Genomic DNA, 17,059 nt, shown 5'->3' on the forward strand with positions numbered 1-17,059 from the left:
AAGCCTGAAGTGTTTATGTTGACACACCATTTATATCTTCAGAAAATGTGTGGAAGCCATACAATTAGAAAGGTAAAACGATGCTGGGATATGATGTTGAAAGGATAGAATTTAAATCAAGGGAATTTATATCAAAGTTGTGTAGTGAACTAGTAAGACCTCTTTTAGAATATTGTGTACAATTTTGGTCATCACAATATAGATAGATATCCACAAGTAGAAAATTATATTATCCTTCTCATTAGTCTCTTTCACCCCATTTCACGCCGATGAAGTATTAACTCTTGCCAGTAATAATCATCTACAGCTTCAGCCTGTTGTGTTCAACCTATGTTTAAATGTTATGTTTTTTTTTAAATTATGTAATGTTAGCATGCCCAAAGGGCAGTTGACCTTGGACCCTTAGAGGTTTTTTTTCTCTTTACTAAGGAGTTTTTGGTTCCTCTCCTCCGTTGTCTTCTGGTCTTCTGTTCTGTATTCACAAAATATATGGTTACCTGCATTGTTAAGTGCCTTGGGGTAACCCTGTTGTGAAAGGCGCTATATAAAACTGAATTGAATTTAATTGAATTTAAAGAGAAGATAACACTGGTGTTGTTTATTTACTTTAAATATTTTTACTCGGTGGTGTTGAGCATGAAGTTAGTAAGAATCCTCACTATTATTAAAAGCACAAGTCTTCCTCACTCCAAAGTGTGAAGTTGAGCCCCAAAATCCCCCTTACAGTGTCCCAATTAAAGAACATAAACTGTAAATGTAACTAATTAAAGCTGAAGTTTTGGGGTATTTCTAATGCTCTAATGCTCCCAGAGTACAATGAACACCAGTTTAAACTTCAATGTACAGTAAGATATGAGAAAAGGTGAGAAAATCTTGTTCAGATCTTTTCATGATGTAACTCTAACACCTCCGTCGTAACTACATTTTGTTCTGAAGTACCATCTAGCCAAGTGACAGGGTAAAGTGGGAATGTATTTGTATATAGTCTTTAAAAATATTTTTATCTGGGAAGCAATAAATGAGATAAAATGTGCATCAGAGTGTAGCAAAAGGCTAAAATTGCAGGGGTTGCATGCAGGATTTTCAACTGATAGATTCAGCTTCAAAATAAGTGGGGCATGATAAGAAATTACTACACTGTCACAAGTACAAGAGTGCACTAAGGAAAGTAATCCATCATTTAGATGAAAAATCAATTTGGGAGAATGTGTCATGTAAAAAGGGGTACTGCTTTGAAAAAAATGTTTTATTTTAGGAAATTCTGATCTCCTGTATTGTGAAATCTGTCACACCCTCTGTAGCCAGAGGATGCTCCTGCTCTGTCCCGTCCCTAGTTTCCTGTGCTTTGCTCTCCTTCTGGTGTCTCTCTCTCTGGGGCACTTATTCTGCTTCGTTCAGCATTGACGTTCGGATGTCCTGAGACCCGCCTAGCACAAGGTTGCCGCTCTGTCCGTGGCCTGAGGGCATAGGTTTATATACAGCACTCCAGAACTCCAGAACCTGGGCTAACTCCCCATTCCGCCGCTTCGCATGGGGTCTTTTTCGCTCTCCTGCCTCTCCACGGTTTGTCCCTTCCGACATCCATGACAGAATCTTTAGGCTACAGACAGTCTCTCCTGATTTGGTGATGCATCTTTAGAATAAGGAGATAGATTCTTAGATAGATACGGTAATAAGAAGGAAGATGTAGTGCTGAATCGTATTCTTTTATTTAGGATGTAGGTATCTCTCTTGTTGGTCTGTCAGAGTGTCAGATAGTGTTTCTGGTTACAGGGTTAGGAGTCTTGGTTTCTGGATCTATAGAATGCAGGCCTCTGAGATGTCTAGTTATATACAGTAAGTAGTGTAACTGGTATGTGTGTTCTATTAGTTAGGAGAGAGGGGCAGCTGGTGCCCATGTCCCCTGTTCTAGAGAGGGGGTGGGGGCCCTGAGTCTCAGCACCAAAATATGGAGCAGAAATATACCAGAGATAAGGGACTGAGCTGCTGTCTTGGACCTGTGCTCTGAGAATGAGTGAAGCAGAAAACTCACCTAGTAAAAGACCCAGGACTGAGGTTGAAAGGCTCCCGGTTTCTCCTCCTTGACAGTTGTTTTGCTTCAGATGGAGGGAGGATTGACATTGGAATGACTGTGAATCCATTGCCTTTGGCCGTGGGAGAGTGCAGGAGGTGTAGATGGAGATCCAGTGACAGATAGTGGTCTCAGTAGCTTTGGGGACTGACATGACCCATTGACCTCTTCCACCTGACCAGTCCAGTGATCACTACAGGTATGAGTGGAGTGAGGGTATGAAACCAGGATCAGGTTATCTGCAGACTGGGAGATGGGAGAAGATCCTTCAGAAATGCCTTGAACAGCAGGTAAAATCAGGACAGATTTGATGAAGAGTTTGTGTCGTATGTTTTATTCTGAAGCTCTTGTCACGTCAGCATCATGCAGGGCTAGTGAGAGAGTTGAAACAACTCAGAGTTTCTGTTTTATGTCTCATTTGTCTCATTTACAGTAAAGTGTCCCCATCACTACACTGGGGCATTAACACAGACCGCAGAGTTAGCCCCCCCCCTACTGTTCCCACTAACACATCTTCCATCAGCAACCTTATCCTCCCATGCAGGTACTGGCCAGGCTCACAACTGCTGATCTTCAGTTAGTTGCCAGTTCTGTGTAGCAGGGTGATAAAACAGCAGGCTATATTAATGCATCCACTTCTGCTTGAGCACTGGAGTGACAGTAATAATCTGAAGCATCTTCAGCCCGGACTCCTGTGATGGTCAGAGTGAAGTTATTCCCAGATCCACTGCCACTGAAACGCTCTGGGATCCCAGGCTGACGGGTAGTTGCTCCATAGATCAGGAGTTTAAGAGCTTCTCCAGCTTTCTGTTGGTACCAGCCGAGGAAGTTGTTATTATACACTGCAGGGCTGGTTGTACAACTGACAGTGACTGTCTGTCCTGGAGCAGTAGATTTCACTGGAGTTTGAACCACAGTAACCTGTCCACTGTATTCTGAAAAATGTAAAATAAATCAAACACACATGGGGATAAAATATTAGAAAACACATTTTTTTTCTCTCTTTAAATAAAATCCTTGTGGAATATATCAAATACATTCCTACCCTGAGCAGAGATGAGGAGTGTCCAGAGGAAGATGGTGATGAAAGTCATTGTTGCTGTGGGTTCTGTTGCCAGTCAGTGGAACTGGGAACCCAGGTGTTGTGTGATGTGACAGAGCAAGATGAGCAGTTTAGTTTCTTAACTCCCATGACACCAGGACTGGAGAGAAAGTAGTTTTTTTATACTTTATTGTAGTGATGTCGATGCTTATACTATTTTTTACATCTACTAAAAAAAACAGAAACACATACAAAAAGAATGGAACAAAAAATAACAAAATAAGTGTCAAATTATTTTTATATAACTTCTAATTGTCTGCTAATACTGCAATTTTGTTGCTATTGCATTACTGAGAGTTGTTATAGTATAATACATGTTTATCATGTTAAAACCCCAACACCAAAAGTAGACTTACTGTAGTGCCATCCATAGTGCCATCATGTGGAATAGTTTGGTATCACCCAGACAAGAGATACATGGATCTGAACCCATTTTTCATTACTTAGAAGAGCAAATTTGCTGTTTTATCATCTTAGTTTTTAGTAGAATGAAGAGACATGATCATTTAGTCTTCATTTAGATTAAGTCTAACATTTAGTTTTACAACTTTTAGGCAAAGGCTATGCCTGAGATATCTAATTTACACACAGCGAAGAGTCTACTTTGATTTAAACATCTCCATGCTCTTTATTTATTGGGGGAAGGTCCACCTCCTCTAAGGGCACAGGAGTATTTTATTATGCGATAATCCCTCATCAATATCTTTGAAGAACAAATTTGTCACAGTAAGTAAATAACTGATGCAAGTAACTCATTTAGGATATCAGCTTCTTATTCCACAATCCCACAACCCTTTGGAAAATGAGTACCTCCTGCTCTCAGTTTCATTGCACTTCCACATGGTTTACTTTTAATGTGTCATTGATTATTTTGAAATGATCAGTTCCCCTCATAATCTTGTGAACAGATTTAGTTTCTTCAAGGTAAGGCCAGTGGTTCTCAACCTGCGTCCTGCCACACACGATTGTGCAGCCGGCAATGTCCAACCCCTTTTAATAAATTACATTTGTTTGCAGTCGATTCCTTCGATACAAAATAATAAAAAAATAGGTAGAACTCGCAGCCCCACTAAGAGTGTGTTCTAGTCACATAAAACCATTTCTGAATAGATTTGCTTGTGATCAGATTAATTTTCATTAATCTTCAATTTCATTAAAGTGCTGCACGTAGGCTATAACGCGTGTCACTAGACACACTTTCATATTGCCTTAACAGCAGGGTTGTCTAGCCTAGTAGCTTGCTAGTTCATATAAAAAAGGGTTTTAGAAACAGAAGACCGAGAACAATCCGGGGCAGCAGTGAGTCAGGTGGAATCAAATTTCTTCTCCCGTTTTACAGATTTGGAAAAATTTAAATCTGCCCGACATTTTATCAGAGAAACATTCACTTTCCTTGTGGAAAAAATGAAGCAACTGGCTGAAACTTTTGATTTTCCCCGCCATGCACTTGAGGATGAACTAACAGATGTACAAGCTAGAGGGAGGTCCTATGCTGCCCAACTCTCGTTTTCCATTCCAGAATTGTGGCAGAAAGTGAAAAAATACTGTCCATATCTGCATCGACATACATTTCTACAGAATCTGTTGTATCAAGTCATGTATCCATGCACGTTTGTGAGTCTCCACCTGGAATTTCAACTTTGTTGTGCAGTCACACAATTAGAGCCCGACTACATGTGTTTGGTCTCCTCCAGATAGCATCAATTATCCCATTAATGTGAGTACTATACTGTCAGAGTTAAGAATGTTAAGATTATATATATAAGAAAATCCAGGGAGTAACTCTACATTTCAGTAACTGAAATGTAGAGGTTGGAAAAGTGGTGTAGTGCACAAGGTTGCTTGAGAAACAGGATGTTTCGGGAGGAAGTCCTTCATCAGCTGTGCAAGCAAAAGTGCCCCAAAAATGTCCTGTTTCTCAAGAAACCTTGTGCACTACACCATAACTTTTCCAACCTCTCTCTCTATACTGTATATATACATACCCATGGTTAATAGCTATTATGCACGCAGATAAGATAGGCCTAGTAGTAATTAATATATGCGGCCGGCGAGACTTGCTTTTAGTCATGGTTGTGGACCAGTTGATAAAAAGGTTGAGAACAACTGCCTTAAGCCCTAGAATGTATTTGGATGCTCTTTTCTGGACTGACTACAAAACAGTAATATATTTTGTATAACATGATGCCTGAAATTGTACACAATATTCTAGTGTACAAGTTATTTTATTGGAAGGGGGACAAAGGATTTCTTAAAAATATTTAAATGTGAATTGGGTCCCCTATACCATCTTCCTGATGGGAATATTATGAATTGAGAATGGAGTGGATGTGTGGAATCAGCTGTGATGTTCCTGACCATTTTGAACTGTATTATGATATAAATCGCAGAGCTGGGGTTGCTGTTTTCCCAATTATTTTTCATGCCATTTTCACAATCCAGGTTGGTTTTGCTTTTCAACCCCAGGTTTCCAAACCAAACTGTCATGTTAAATGTCAAGATGCTCTCAACAAGGCTTTTATATGGCATCTCTAGGACATTTTGACTAACAATAAAGTTCTTGAGTCTTTGAATTAAAAACAGTGTCTGATTTGCTTTCTTAAAAATGGTTTCTATATTCTCAGTATAACTAAGCCTCTGATATGTGTTCCCAGATATATTAAACTCTCCACAACCTCTAAAGACAGACCATTGAGTACTATTGTTTGCTCTTGTACTATTGTAAGGTTTTTAGTCTTGGTCACATTTGTTTCCAATGCACTGGATTAGCACTGGTTTTCAAGGATGATGTTTTTAAAGTAAGTTTGCTCACCCAGAGGTTGGTCCTTTAAACAGAGTCCCACAAGAACCATGTCATCTGCATATTTAATCAGACTGGCTGTGCTACTCTGAATCTGCATCCCATTAGTATATATTGAGAACAGAAGAGGTCACAATACACAACCCTGGGGAGCACCTGTACTTAAAACTAGTTCATCTGAGAGTACACCATTCATGCGGACTTTCTGAGGTTGAACTATAAGGAAATCATTGACATTCTCATTCACATTCAAGTCACTACGATGTTGTAAAAGAGTATGAATTTGCATGGTTGTTAAAGGCAGAGATTAAATCAACGAAGAGAGCTCGTACAAAATAATTTGAGTGTTGAAGGAGCTTGGCTATGGAATGTGTCCTCTGTCCCCCTGCGTGCTCTGTAAGAAAATCGTAGTGGATCCAAGACATAAATTACTGATGGCAAAAGGTGGTTACTTACAACTCTTTCCATAAATTTGGCTAAAAGAGAGGTAAGAGCCACAGGTGTACAATCTTTGAATGATATAGCCCCTGGCTTTTTGGGATAGGTACAACCGTAGATAACTTCCATGTGTCTGGCACAGTATGGACATTGAGAAAGAACTGGAAATGCTGGGTAAAACACCTTGAAACTGGTTACCACAGACAGGCTGTGCTTTTATTAATTATTTCTTGCAATTACCATGCTTCTTAAAAAATTACTGACAACTACTCACTTACAACAACACAAATGCTGTCAATCTGGCTGGACACACTACGAGCCTGACCTCAGAATGTGCTGAGACTGGGGGAAGGGGATTTGTTTAGATTTTTTTTCAGTCAATTCTCATGTTTAAAATAAAATAAGAAAAAAGCAATAAACATAGCAATTGAATGAAAAGAAAGGTTTGGTTTTCAGTGTAGCAAATGGCTTTTAATTTGCAGTTCAGAAGAAAGGCACAGAATGAACAAAAAAACCTTGAATAAAATGAGCCCATTATAAAACATCACCCCTCCCCATTTAAAATCTAATAAAAGCTAAATGTATGATTAATATTAGAGAAGAAAACATAAATGTTCTTATCTCTTCACTTTCAAGAGAAAAACAGTGAACACCAATAACTGATGCTGTTACCAAACAGTATTTTTTTCATGGATTACATTGGTATAACTTTTATTCACAGCAAATGCTTGGAAAACAATATATCCAGTATTATTTAATTAAATCACAAAATGTGTGTTACATGGTACAACACATATAAACCTTCACCCTGTTTCTGTGATAAGAGAACAAATTATAAAAACTGCTTAAATCTGTGAATGGTGCAGTCCCTTTAATGCAATGCTATTCTTGGTTTTCTTGTCACAATGCGTATTTGTAAACTTTTGAGGTAAAAATGGTTTATAATACATTTTAAACTCTGGTGAAATTGCTCTATTGTAAATGATAAATGGATGAAAGAAGGGTATATTTCAACACTAATGTAAAACTACATTGACTATGACGAGCTGATTCACTTAAAGTAGATTTTATTTCAATATTTTTTTAATTCTTTATTACCATCCCAATAATTCTAAGTCATCTGGGGATTCACTTATTATTTCACATGCACTGGTTCTTAATTATTCATTTTTTTTACTTCTTACACCATGAGATCATAAAAAACATTGCATTTGCGAAACCTTCTAGTTATTTGAAAAAAAAATATTTCCTCATAAGAAATTATAATTCCCATAACCATAATGAGGATGCACAAACATTTTTTCAGCAGTGTAGATTGGAATTACAGTATAGAAGAACATTTTAAGACTATTTAGGTCAATTTTGGTTTCTATTACTTCTGTAACTGAATAGATAGAACATGGAATCAACCAGGATTCCCTTATTCCAATAGGCTGTCATCCAGTGGAACAACAAGGCTCGCTGGATCGATCTCTTTTGTAGGATCTTCATAGCGACCAATGAAAAAGGGAATAACATTGGACCCCTGTTCCAGAGGGACTCTGTTCACAGCCAGTATGAAAACAAATGGACGGTCGATTATGATGCAGGGATGCAGGCTCTCTTCTTTCTTTGCTCGAACTGCACCTCCCCTTATCATTGGATCTATGGTAATATTTCCAGCCGCTGATACAGATTCACAAAATATTCCAGAAGCTGCAACAGTTATTGAGGCACCTGTTGTCACTTTTGGCTTATACTTTGGATCAGGGGGCGCTGAGAAAACAAAAATGAATATAAATTAAATGCATAATTCACGTCATTCTTCTCTATCTTTCATGAACTATGCATGCTGCACAAATAGGACGTTAGAAGGCAACTGAAACAACTGAATTATGTCACAGATGCCTCCTAGCAGTTTGAAACAGAGAGAAATAAGACCCCGGATACCGGATCTGAAGCACACTACAATACACATGTAATCCACAGTCTACTCGAAGCAGGCAAATTGCTTAATAGCTGTTGTTTATAGGAATGTGCTCATTCCACCACCCTTTGCTCAGCAGTTTACTGGTTTTGTGTCACAGTTTTCCCAACACAGTTGTCTTCATATAAACTCACTCTCACGAAGCTTCCTGGAACACATGTTGATCTTACAAAGATTATTTTTGCCAGTATCGCCATAACAAAAATGTTGGTGTTCCTTTTGTGCTGCAACGCGGGGGCGTGTTCAGCGTGGAGGCGGAGACCTGGATTAAGGGTGACGCATTGCCTTAGCAACCATAGGTGCCCTGGCAAATTTAGGATGAGCTGCAGCTGTGGAGTCTTGATAATCCCTTAAGGGGAGAATACGACAGTCCCAGAGGGGTTTGTGGAGGTAGTCTCAAGGCCACGTTTTTGCTTCTTTTTCTTTTCTCCCGTCCCGCTGTGATGACTCACCAGGACAGGCTGAATTTTCTTTTGCTTTCAGCTTTCTTTTTTCCCCAGACTGGACCCTGTTGGATAGGAATAATCCAGACCTTTTCTTTTTTTTGTTTTTCGCTAGCCTCACACCGGTGCCTCTGCCCCCTCAAATGGGGCATTGACTTTACGAGCTCTCCCACTCCCACACTGTTAAATTAAATAATAAATTAAAGATGGGAGCCTGGAACAAGCTGCCCAGCCTTGTTATTAAAGCCGACATACTTCCAAAATAGCTGGACGGGATCCATAGATCAATAAACTACCAAGTATCAAACAGGCTACATGAGCCAAATGGCCTGTTGTTTCCATTCTTATGTTCTTACGTGACCATTTGAGCTCCTTAGAGTTCAGTAATGGTGGTATTAGGTATTACATGCTCAGTGAGGCAAAGGGTTCTAAGGTCTTAAAAGGCATTAGACTATGATGTTGCTCTGATAACTTACGAGAAAAAGTTTTCCCAGGGTCTATGTGAGTAGTAGTCAGTGGACACACCAAATCTGTCCCAGTGATGAAGGCTGGCATTATGACGTCCATCGTTTGCACAGTCTCTTTCAGGATCTCTTCCAGATTGATTTCATGCAGGTTCTTATCCAAGACTTGCAGCTAAAAAAATTAAATGTACGACATAGTATCTGGGGACACTGAAAATACATAGATTTCAAAATGGTGGTCATACACAAAAATTTGCAGGTACATGTTTTGAATAGCAAATCTTTATTTGACAAACCACAAAATGCTTAGGAGTATAATTGATTTATGTGAAACCAAATCCAATTAGAATTCTTTAAATATAAGCATTGTTTGAAATTACAATACATAATGTCCCTATCTATCCTCAGTGATGTGACAATGTTAATCCTTTAACACTAAATACAAAAAGGAAAGAGACTTTGAGACACAGTTGGATCTTACTAAGGATGCAGGATGAATGAAAATCAGAAACATTGGCACCAAAATCAGATGGATCAAATGATCTCCTCCTGGAGACTACAGTGGACATATTGTATATGATTGCTACTGAACACAGTGTCACTCCTGTAATTAACAGTTGCAGACTGATGCATTATTTCATAGAATATGAAGCATTGGTAAAATATTGGATGTTTATTTATATCATGCATCATATATTATGTGTGTAGATGAAATGCAATAAGGGTATTACATTCCATGTCTCCCAACTTCATCAGTATTAAGTTTAGAGGAACAAAGTGTGTCTTTATTATTAGAAGGGCAGGACCCTACCTGGTTGGCAACATCAGGCATCAAAATGTAGAATCCAAGTGCATCTCTATTTAATGGCAGTCCCAGGGCTGTGACAGCACAGCCAGCGATTTTAATCTTCTTGGTTCGAAACAAGCCTGTGCCTTTCATCATATTCTTTTTATATTCCTATTTAAATGGAATAATAAGGTATAGCCATTTTCAAAACTGAAAGCAGTATATAGCAGTGGACACAATACAAGGGAAAACACAGTACCTTAATGAGTACCTGACAGTGAAAACAACAGTAAGACAAAATTATATTAATAAAGCTACATTACAGTTTATGTCTTTAATCAGGTTTTTAAGGAGTCACAAACATAGTCTTTCAGTATATTGTTAGTATGTAATAAAAATAATTCCTGGGAAAGATTCCCTGCTGTACCCCTGTTGAATTCCCAGTACTGCTATATTGGCAACTTCTTGACTAGGGGAGAAGCGTTCAGAGACAGGCAGGGTATGAACAAGACAGTTAAGACCATACTGCATTATATAACCATATCTGTGTGTGAAGTTAACAAACAACACAAACTGAATGTATTAATTTAACAGCAGGTGGGTAGCAGCGTCAGCATGCATAGGCTGCAAAGGAACAAGTAATAGGTTTATTCCATGCTGAAAAGAAAAAAAAAGAAAACACAACGTTTTGGCCGTGGAGCCTTCTTCAGGTGTAAGAAAGACAGGGCAGTAAGCAAAGGTAATGTAGTGGGAGAACAAAAACTGGCAGAGAGGAGGGGTGGGAGGCAGGAGCAGGGGACAGAGTGGCTAATCAGGTAGTGTGAAGTCAGGATAGGTGAAGGAAGGTGTGAAATGAAACCAACATGAGTAGAGAGAATTTAGAAGAAAATTAGTCTGTCAGTGAGAGAAGGGGGAAGATGTGATTCTTCCTGCAGGATAATTTTAGTTTCTGTAGTTTTTCTAATGTGGGAGTTAAGAAAACCATCTTTGAGAACACAGACGGAGAGATAAAGTGTGATCATGGCCATCAGAGGTGAAATGAGAAACAATGGGCTTGTAGAAATATTTAATCTTCATAGCCCTAACATGTTCTCTGAAGCAGTCTCTGAGTCTCCTTCCTTTTTTCACAATGTACTGTAGATGGCTGGGCATTTACTGCAAGAGATACAAGTAAATAAGGTTGCTTGAGGTACAAGATGTCTTCTGAGTGATCCAGAATTGCCCTGAGAGGCCTTGAATGAGTGTGCTGTTAGACATGTGCTTGCAGATGATGCAGAGAGGTTCTGTTGCAGGGGAAAGTGCCTGGTATGGATGGTTGCTGAGGCGGTCAAGGGAGCTGTGACCAAGAAGGTTATGAGATTAGATGGTCAGCGATATGAGATGATGGGGCGGTCAGAAAAGAGGGCCCCAATGGAGGGATTATCCTGTAGGATGGAAAAGTTGTTAATAGTCCTGGGGATAGAAAGTGTGTTGGGCTGGTGGGGAAGCACCAAAGGAATGCGGTTGTTATGGAGGGAGTTCCTGCTCGAGTTGATGGTCCGAAGGGTGGTTTTGGCTTGGGCAAGGGCCCTGTCAATAACACTCCTAGGGTATCCTCTGTTGATGAAAAAAGAGTACATTTTGAGGGCTTGGTTCTGGAAATCGATGTCATCGTGGCCGAAGGAACTATGAAAAAGGGAGGGTTTTTAGTGTGTTTGGGGTGAAATGAGCTATACAGGACATAGTTGTGTGAATCAGTGGGTTTGTAATAGACCAAAGTAGAGAGTCGGGGGTAGTTAATGGAGAAGTTGAGGTCTAGAAACGGAAGAGTAGTGGAAGATATGTTACCTTTATATTTGAGGGACAGGTGGAAGTTGGTGAAGCGATGCAGAAAGTGCTCGAGCTGGTCCTTAGAGCATGTGGCGGCACCGAAGCAGTCATCAATGTATCGCTTGTAGAGGTCAGGGACAAAGCCTGACCTTTAATTTAACATCTATACTTTTTAATGGATTTCAAAGTCTAAGGCTAAGATATAAGTTTGACAGCTATATGAATATGTTGTAATTTTGATATGAGATGGCCATGCTAGTTATCTTGTTCTATAGTGCTGCTTGAAACTAGGGAGACAATATGTTTTCATTTAACTCACCCTTCATGTATGAGAAGTAATATAAATGTTTGTTTTTTTTTCAAAATGCTTGGTATCTGTGGGAGCTAATAGTAATCTCACAGAGGATCCAAGATATTTTCAATACGGAAGAAAAAAAACCCTAATAATTACAACACCTCTTATTTCAATTAGATGTGCAAAAGATTTCATGAGCTAATACAGAGCAGTGAAAATAATTATGCAATTTTCTTTGATTAAATACTAATTATGACAATGCAGTAATTAGTTAAAAGTAAGTAATCATACCCTCTCTGTTGTATGAAATTTCTGCAGTGATGAATCTTGTAGTGGAAAATCCCAGGCTGTCTTCATGCAAACTCCGGCAACAGTGATCAAAAAACTCTCTTCAATATTGCGGGGAGTCACAGCTTGTTCAATTGCCCCTGGAAATGTGTAATAAACAGTTATTGCTTCTTATGTTTTTGTCTGAAGATATAATACATGTCAAGAAGCCTTGAGGAGAAACATCTCAGAATTTACCCTTTGTCCTCTCTTTCACCATTATATTAATAAGCTCTGCTGTCTTCACTGGGTCATCAAACTTCAAAGGTATGAGGTCAATATTCTGCTGCTTCAGTAGATTCTTGTAACCCTGAGGTAACAAAAAACAAATAGAGGTAATTATATTATTTTCTACTGTATGTGTGAGCAGAAAAATTAGGTACAAAACCAAAAACAAAAAAACAAAGTACTGGAATATTGGAGTTTTAGGAGAAGGGCATTATTGAATCCAGTCTTCCACAAAGTAATTTGTAAGATTATGATCCGAATACACAAAGTTTCCTTTCCAAATGAAGTGCATTCCCAGGTATGTGTTAGATTGAATGGGATGCTCTTCAAAATAAGACCCTGACTTCTTGTCTTGATTTAGTTAAAATGTTATATGTATGTATATGCTAAAAGGTTGAGAGAAATGTAATGTTGCACTGTATGACTTTAGAGCTAATGTAAATCATATGAAGCAAGAATTAGTCTTAGGTCCCATCATTTAATCAAACATCTTCCCTTGAAAACAATAAACTCAGACACATCATCTGAGAACGTTTGTATTAATTCTGTTTTGTTTAGAAAGTTATTAATGTTGTTGCACTTTTTGACAAATCCTATATCCAATCATGTTGGATGTTAGAAAAGTGTTTAAAAGAATAATGCAACTTGCGTACGCTTGATGGTTGGAAATTCTCATCGTAACACTGGAATTCTGCCTTTTTGATGTCCACCTTGCTGTCTTTGATAGCCGTTTTGAAGGCAAAGTCAAAACGGTTGGCTTTATTTCCCATTTCTTTACACCTTGTGGATTTCACATCCCACTTAAAGAGAAAAATAGACATTTTAATTAATATTCCCATTCTAAAATGTCCTTTTAAAAGAAAAACATTGAGATCCATGGTTTCTAGGGTCTCCAGCAAGACCATGTTTAAATGGTTTAAAGAATATTAATTAAAATAAAAACGTGTGATCAGTCATCTACTGAATGTTTATAACAAGTGATTAAGAATTATGGAATTAAGAAGGGTAGGTGCTGTAATCTGACCCATTATGGATTTCATTAATCTTATACTGACCTAACAAACACAGCTCCAGGATACGTAAATTGTTCCATATTCCAGCTCAGACTGCTCAGATAGACAGAAAGCTTTAATATAACTGTGAGATAAATAGGATTATTATATGCATTTATTATATTATATATTATATGTGTTTATTATATGTGAACTAGACAGAATAAATGGAAACCCTCTTTTTAACTGCTGCAGTGTTGGGGTCTACTGGAGCATAGAGAGAAATGGGAATTCTTCTTGTCCTTGAATATCATGGGGTTTCATCTGGTTTTCATGATTTTATTAAATGAGCAGCTAAATTAATCATTGAAGCCACGTCGTAGTAGCACGTAGGGTCTTGCTGCTGTATCTCAGCTGTTGGGTCCTGGGACTGATTCTGGGCGGAGGCACCTTCTATGCGAATTCTGTTCTCCCCATGTTCATATGGGCTTTCCCCAGGTGCCGGGGTTTGTTTCCATTTCCCGGAGACAGGCTGGTTAAGTTTGACTGTTTTGACTGACCCTCCCTGGGAGAGAGCTGTCATGTGCACTCCGTCCTGCCGTTCACCCAGAATGTATGGGTTAGACTCCAGGCTCCTCTCACCCTCACCAGGAAAAGCTTTTGGATGGCCAATCTGTTCTTGGTCATTGGCAGCTATGCATTTTAAGAGTTTCTCCAGCCCATGAGCACTGCATTAAACACTCCAGTGTCACCCAAGGGATGGGCACAAACAGTCAGTGAAGCCATGTTCAGATCCAGCTGCTGGATGAACAGTAGGAGAACCAAATCATGAAAAGATGTGAGGAAACAGGGCAGACGCTGGAGTGGCTCTAGATTAAGACATAATCTTTACCAATAGTAGTGACAGAAACATTTGCACCAAACCTTTTTGACTAAAATTAAGCAGCAGATTTTAAAAGAGGGCTTAAACAGAGTGATTTAATGTCTGACACTTTCACATGCATTTGAAAAACGTCATGTCAGTGCAGAGCAAAATATTCATTCTCACCGGGACAGCAACATTCCTCAAAGCAAAGATCCCCTGAGATTATAGTCACTCTTGGTCTTCAGTTTTCAGTGCTCTTCTTGTTTTTTTAGTGTTTGAAAGGTAATGTGATTTCTGACATTATATTTTTCAAAGCTGCTTCATATGATTAGGGGGAGAGTGCCATATTTGTTTTCTGTTTGGAACAGCACTGAGGCCACATGGTATTTTCGGCCAAAGTGAATCATACTTTACTTAGCTGTGGGATTAAGCAGCATTTAATGATCTTGATGAGGCATTTTTTTACTTGAGCCCATTACCTCATTCATCACTGTTTATATAGTAATGATAGTTCAGGGACAATCTAGAACAGTAGGATGTGTTCAGCTCCAGCTTCTTAAATGGACTGAAGCTGGAATACGAATGAATTTCTTACCCTGAGCAGGTTCAACTTGCCAAGAGCAGCCACCACAGCCACAGTGCAGTAGGCGATGTTTGGGACATGAGAGTCACTGGCAACCTGAGCGACAGCTTCATACAGCTTGTACGAGTCTTTTTTGTATGTGTCACCATCATACTGAGCCATTTCTGGGAGCTGCTGAATAAAGCAAACCTAAAGAAACAACTACTTATTGATATGTTTTACATTATGTCTGCATCCTAAACAAGAAAACCAAAATCTTGTCCTACATGTATTCTAGTTACGTCTTAAAGTTATCAGATTTCTAAAACATAATACTTTTCTGTACAAGTATGGAATATAAACAGCACTGATGTATGTTGACTCAAAATACAGAGAAATATTAAGAAATAAACTCATTTGGTTGCTGAATTACAATTAAAAATTAATTTAAAGTAGGATAATTCTATTTGTATATAACAAATGACAAATAATATAAAATAACCGGAAGTTCAGTCTTCACAATGTATTGAAAAAAAATCTCTTTGTTCTGAAGTTTAATTTCAGTTAAAGAAGAACAAATTCAAAATATGCACGGCCAAAAACAAACCTTTAAAACTCTTCATTTAAATAATATTAATAAGTAGAAATGGAATCTAAATATGTATAATATATACGGTAAATTCAAGTACAATGGTTATATAGGAATAAGGTCAAAGAAAAGTAAAAGTCTCACCAGAATGCTGCTTGTGAAGTTTTTCTTGCAGTCTGACTAAGAGACAGATGCTGGCTTTGCTTTGAGGGCTCACTTTATAAAGCCAAGGGAACACGGTGGCATGTCTGTCAGGGGAAACCAGCTGGATGGAATTTCAACCCATATAAAGAAACAAGGTGTGGCTGAATGGAAATTCTCTGAATGGAAAAAAATATAACCCCCTAATGTGTAATTATAACATTAATTTATACAGGATTAAATTGAATGTCCTTTTTATAATAAGGCATAAAACCATAAGAAATAACTTCTGGAAAGGAAAGCAGGAAATACATGTGAAATTTCCACTAACAAGCCAGTATACCCACATTTAAAGTTATAAACTGTGATTTATTCAAACAATCAAAGTCATGGAAACCAGAAACAGAAGAATATAAAATAAAAATTGTGCATTGAGATTTTAATTAATTTCTTGTATTTTTAGTCATATACATGGTGCTTGGTGAAAACATCATGTGGGACATTTTAATTCTGAATGAAATACTAAGTTTAATATTTGACAGGACTTTTTTTCCCCTTTCCATTCTTGTAAGACTCTGGGGCACATTACAGCAATGTGAAGCTTTCCATGAGCACAGGAATTAATCTAAAGGAAAGTAAGTCAGTTTGAGCTAAAGCCTTCCAAAGGTTTCCCAAGTAAATGTAAATTTGGTTTTAGAAATAATTTTCTACCAATACATATTTTAGTGATAATATATCCTGTTGTGATGACTATTATCACAAATAAATCAGGGAGCCGCAGTGGTTAGCATTGCTGTCATTCTCTCTTTTTTTCTTCCTACTTTGGTCTCTCCTGTCTCTTTGTATGAATGCTTTCATTAATGTCTGACCTTCATTATGGTAAAGAAAATCCTCAGATGGCTTGAGTATTGCAATCAGGATGTGAACTGCAAATGTGGCTAAACTAGTTCATAATACTTGTGTCACTCAGGTTTTTCTGTCACTCAGGTGTTCTTCTTATTAGATCATTACAATAGAACAAGTTTCATATGGTACTGTATATGTACTGCAGTTCGCAGTGAAAGAGAGTCAGTGATGAGTGTTCCTGGAGAAGTCCAGGGTTCCGAATTTCATTAGACAGCAGAATTGTGTCCGTCATCAAATGGGGCAGGTGCTGTTTAGAAAGCACTGATCCAGATGT

The 17,059-nt window shown here is 38.3% G+C and overlaps 1 protein-coding gene across 1 annotated transcript; it reads right to left on the reverse strand.

The window, feature by feature from the left end:
- Nucleotides 1-7,570: 7,570 nt before the first annotated feature.
- LOC148815800 (uncharacterized) lies at nucleotides 7,571-15,948 on the reverse strand. The gene is made up of 8 exons (XM_088904795.1): nucleotides 15,883-15,948; nucleotides 15,183-15,359; nucleotides 13,384-13,530; nucleotides 12,701-12,812; nucleotides 12,467-12,603; nucleotides 10,096-10,242; nucleotides 9,297-9,456; nucleotides 7,571-8,166 (listed from the first exon to the last, which is right to left on the reverse strand). The coding sequence occupies exons 2-8, from the start codon at nucleotides 15,330-15,332 to the stop codon at nucleotides 7,832-7,834; spliced, it is 1,188 nt and encodes a 395-aa protein (XP_088760921.1). The 5' UTR covers nucleotides 15,333-15,359; nucleotides 15,883-15,948; the 3' UTR covers nucleotides 7,571-7,831.
- Between the last annotated feature and the right edge of the window lie 1,111 nt (nucleotides 15,949-17,059).

This window comes from Atractosteus spatula, chromosome 24 (assembly GCF_055471065.1).
Source record: "Atractosteus spatula isolate fAtrSpa1 chromosome 24, fAtrSpa1.hap1, whole genome shotgun sequence".
NCBI lineage: Eukaryota > Metazoa > Chordata > Actinopteri > Semionotiformes > Lepisosteidae > Atractosteus > Atractosteus spatula.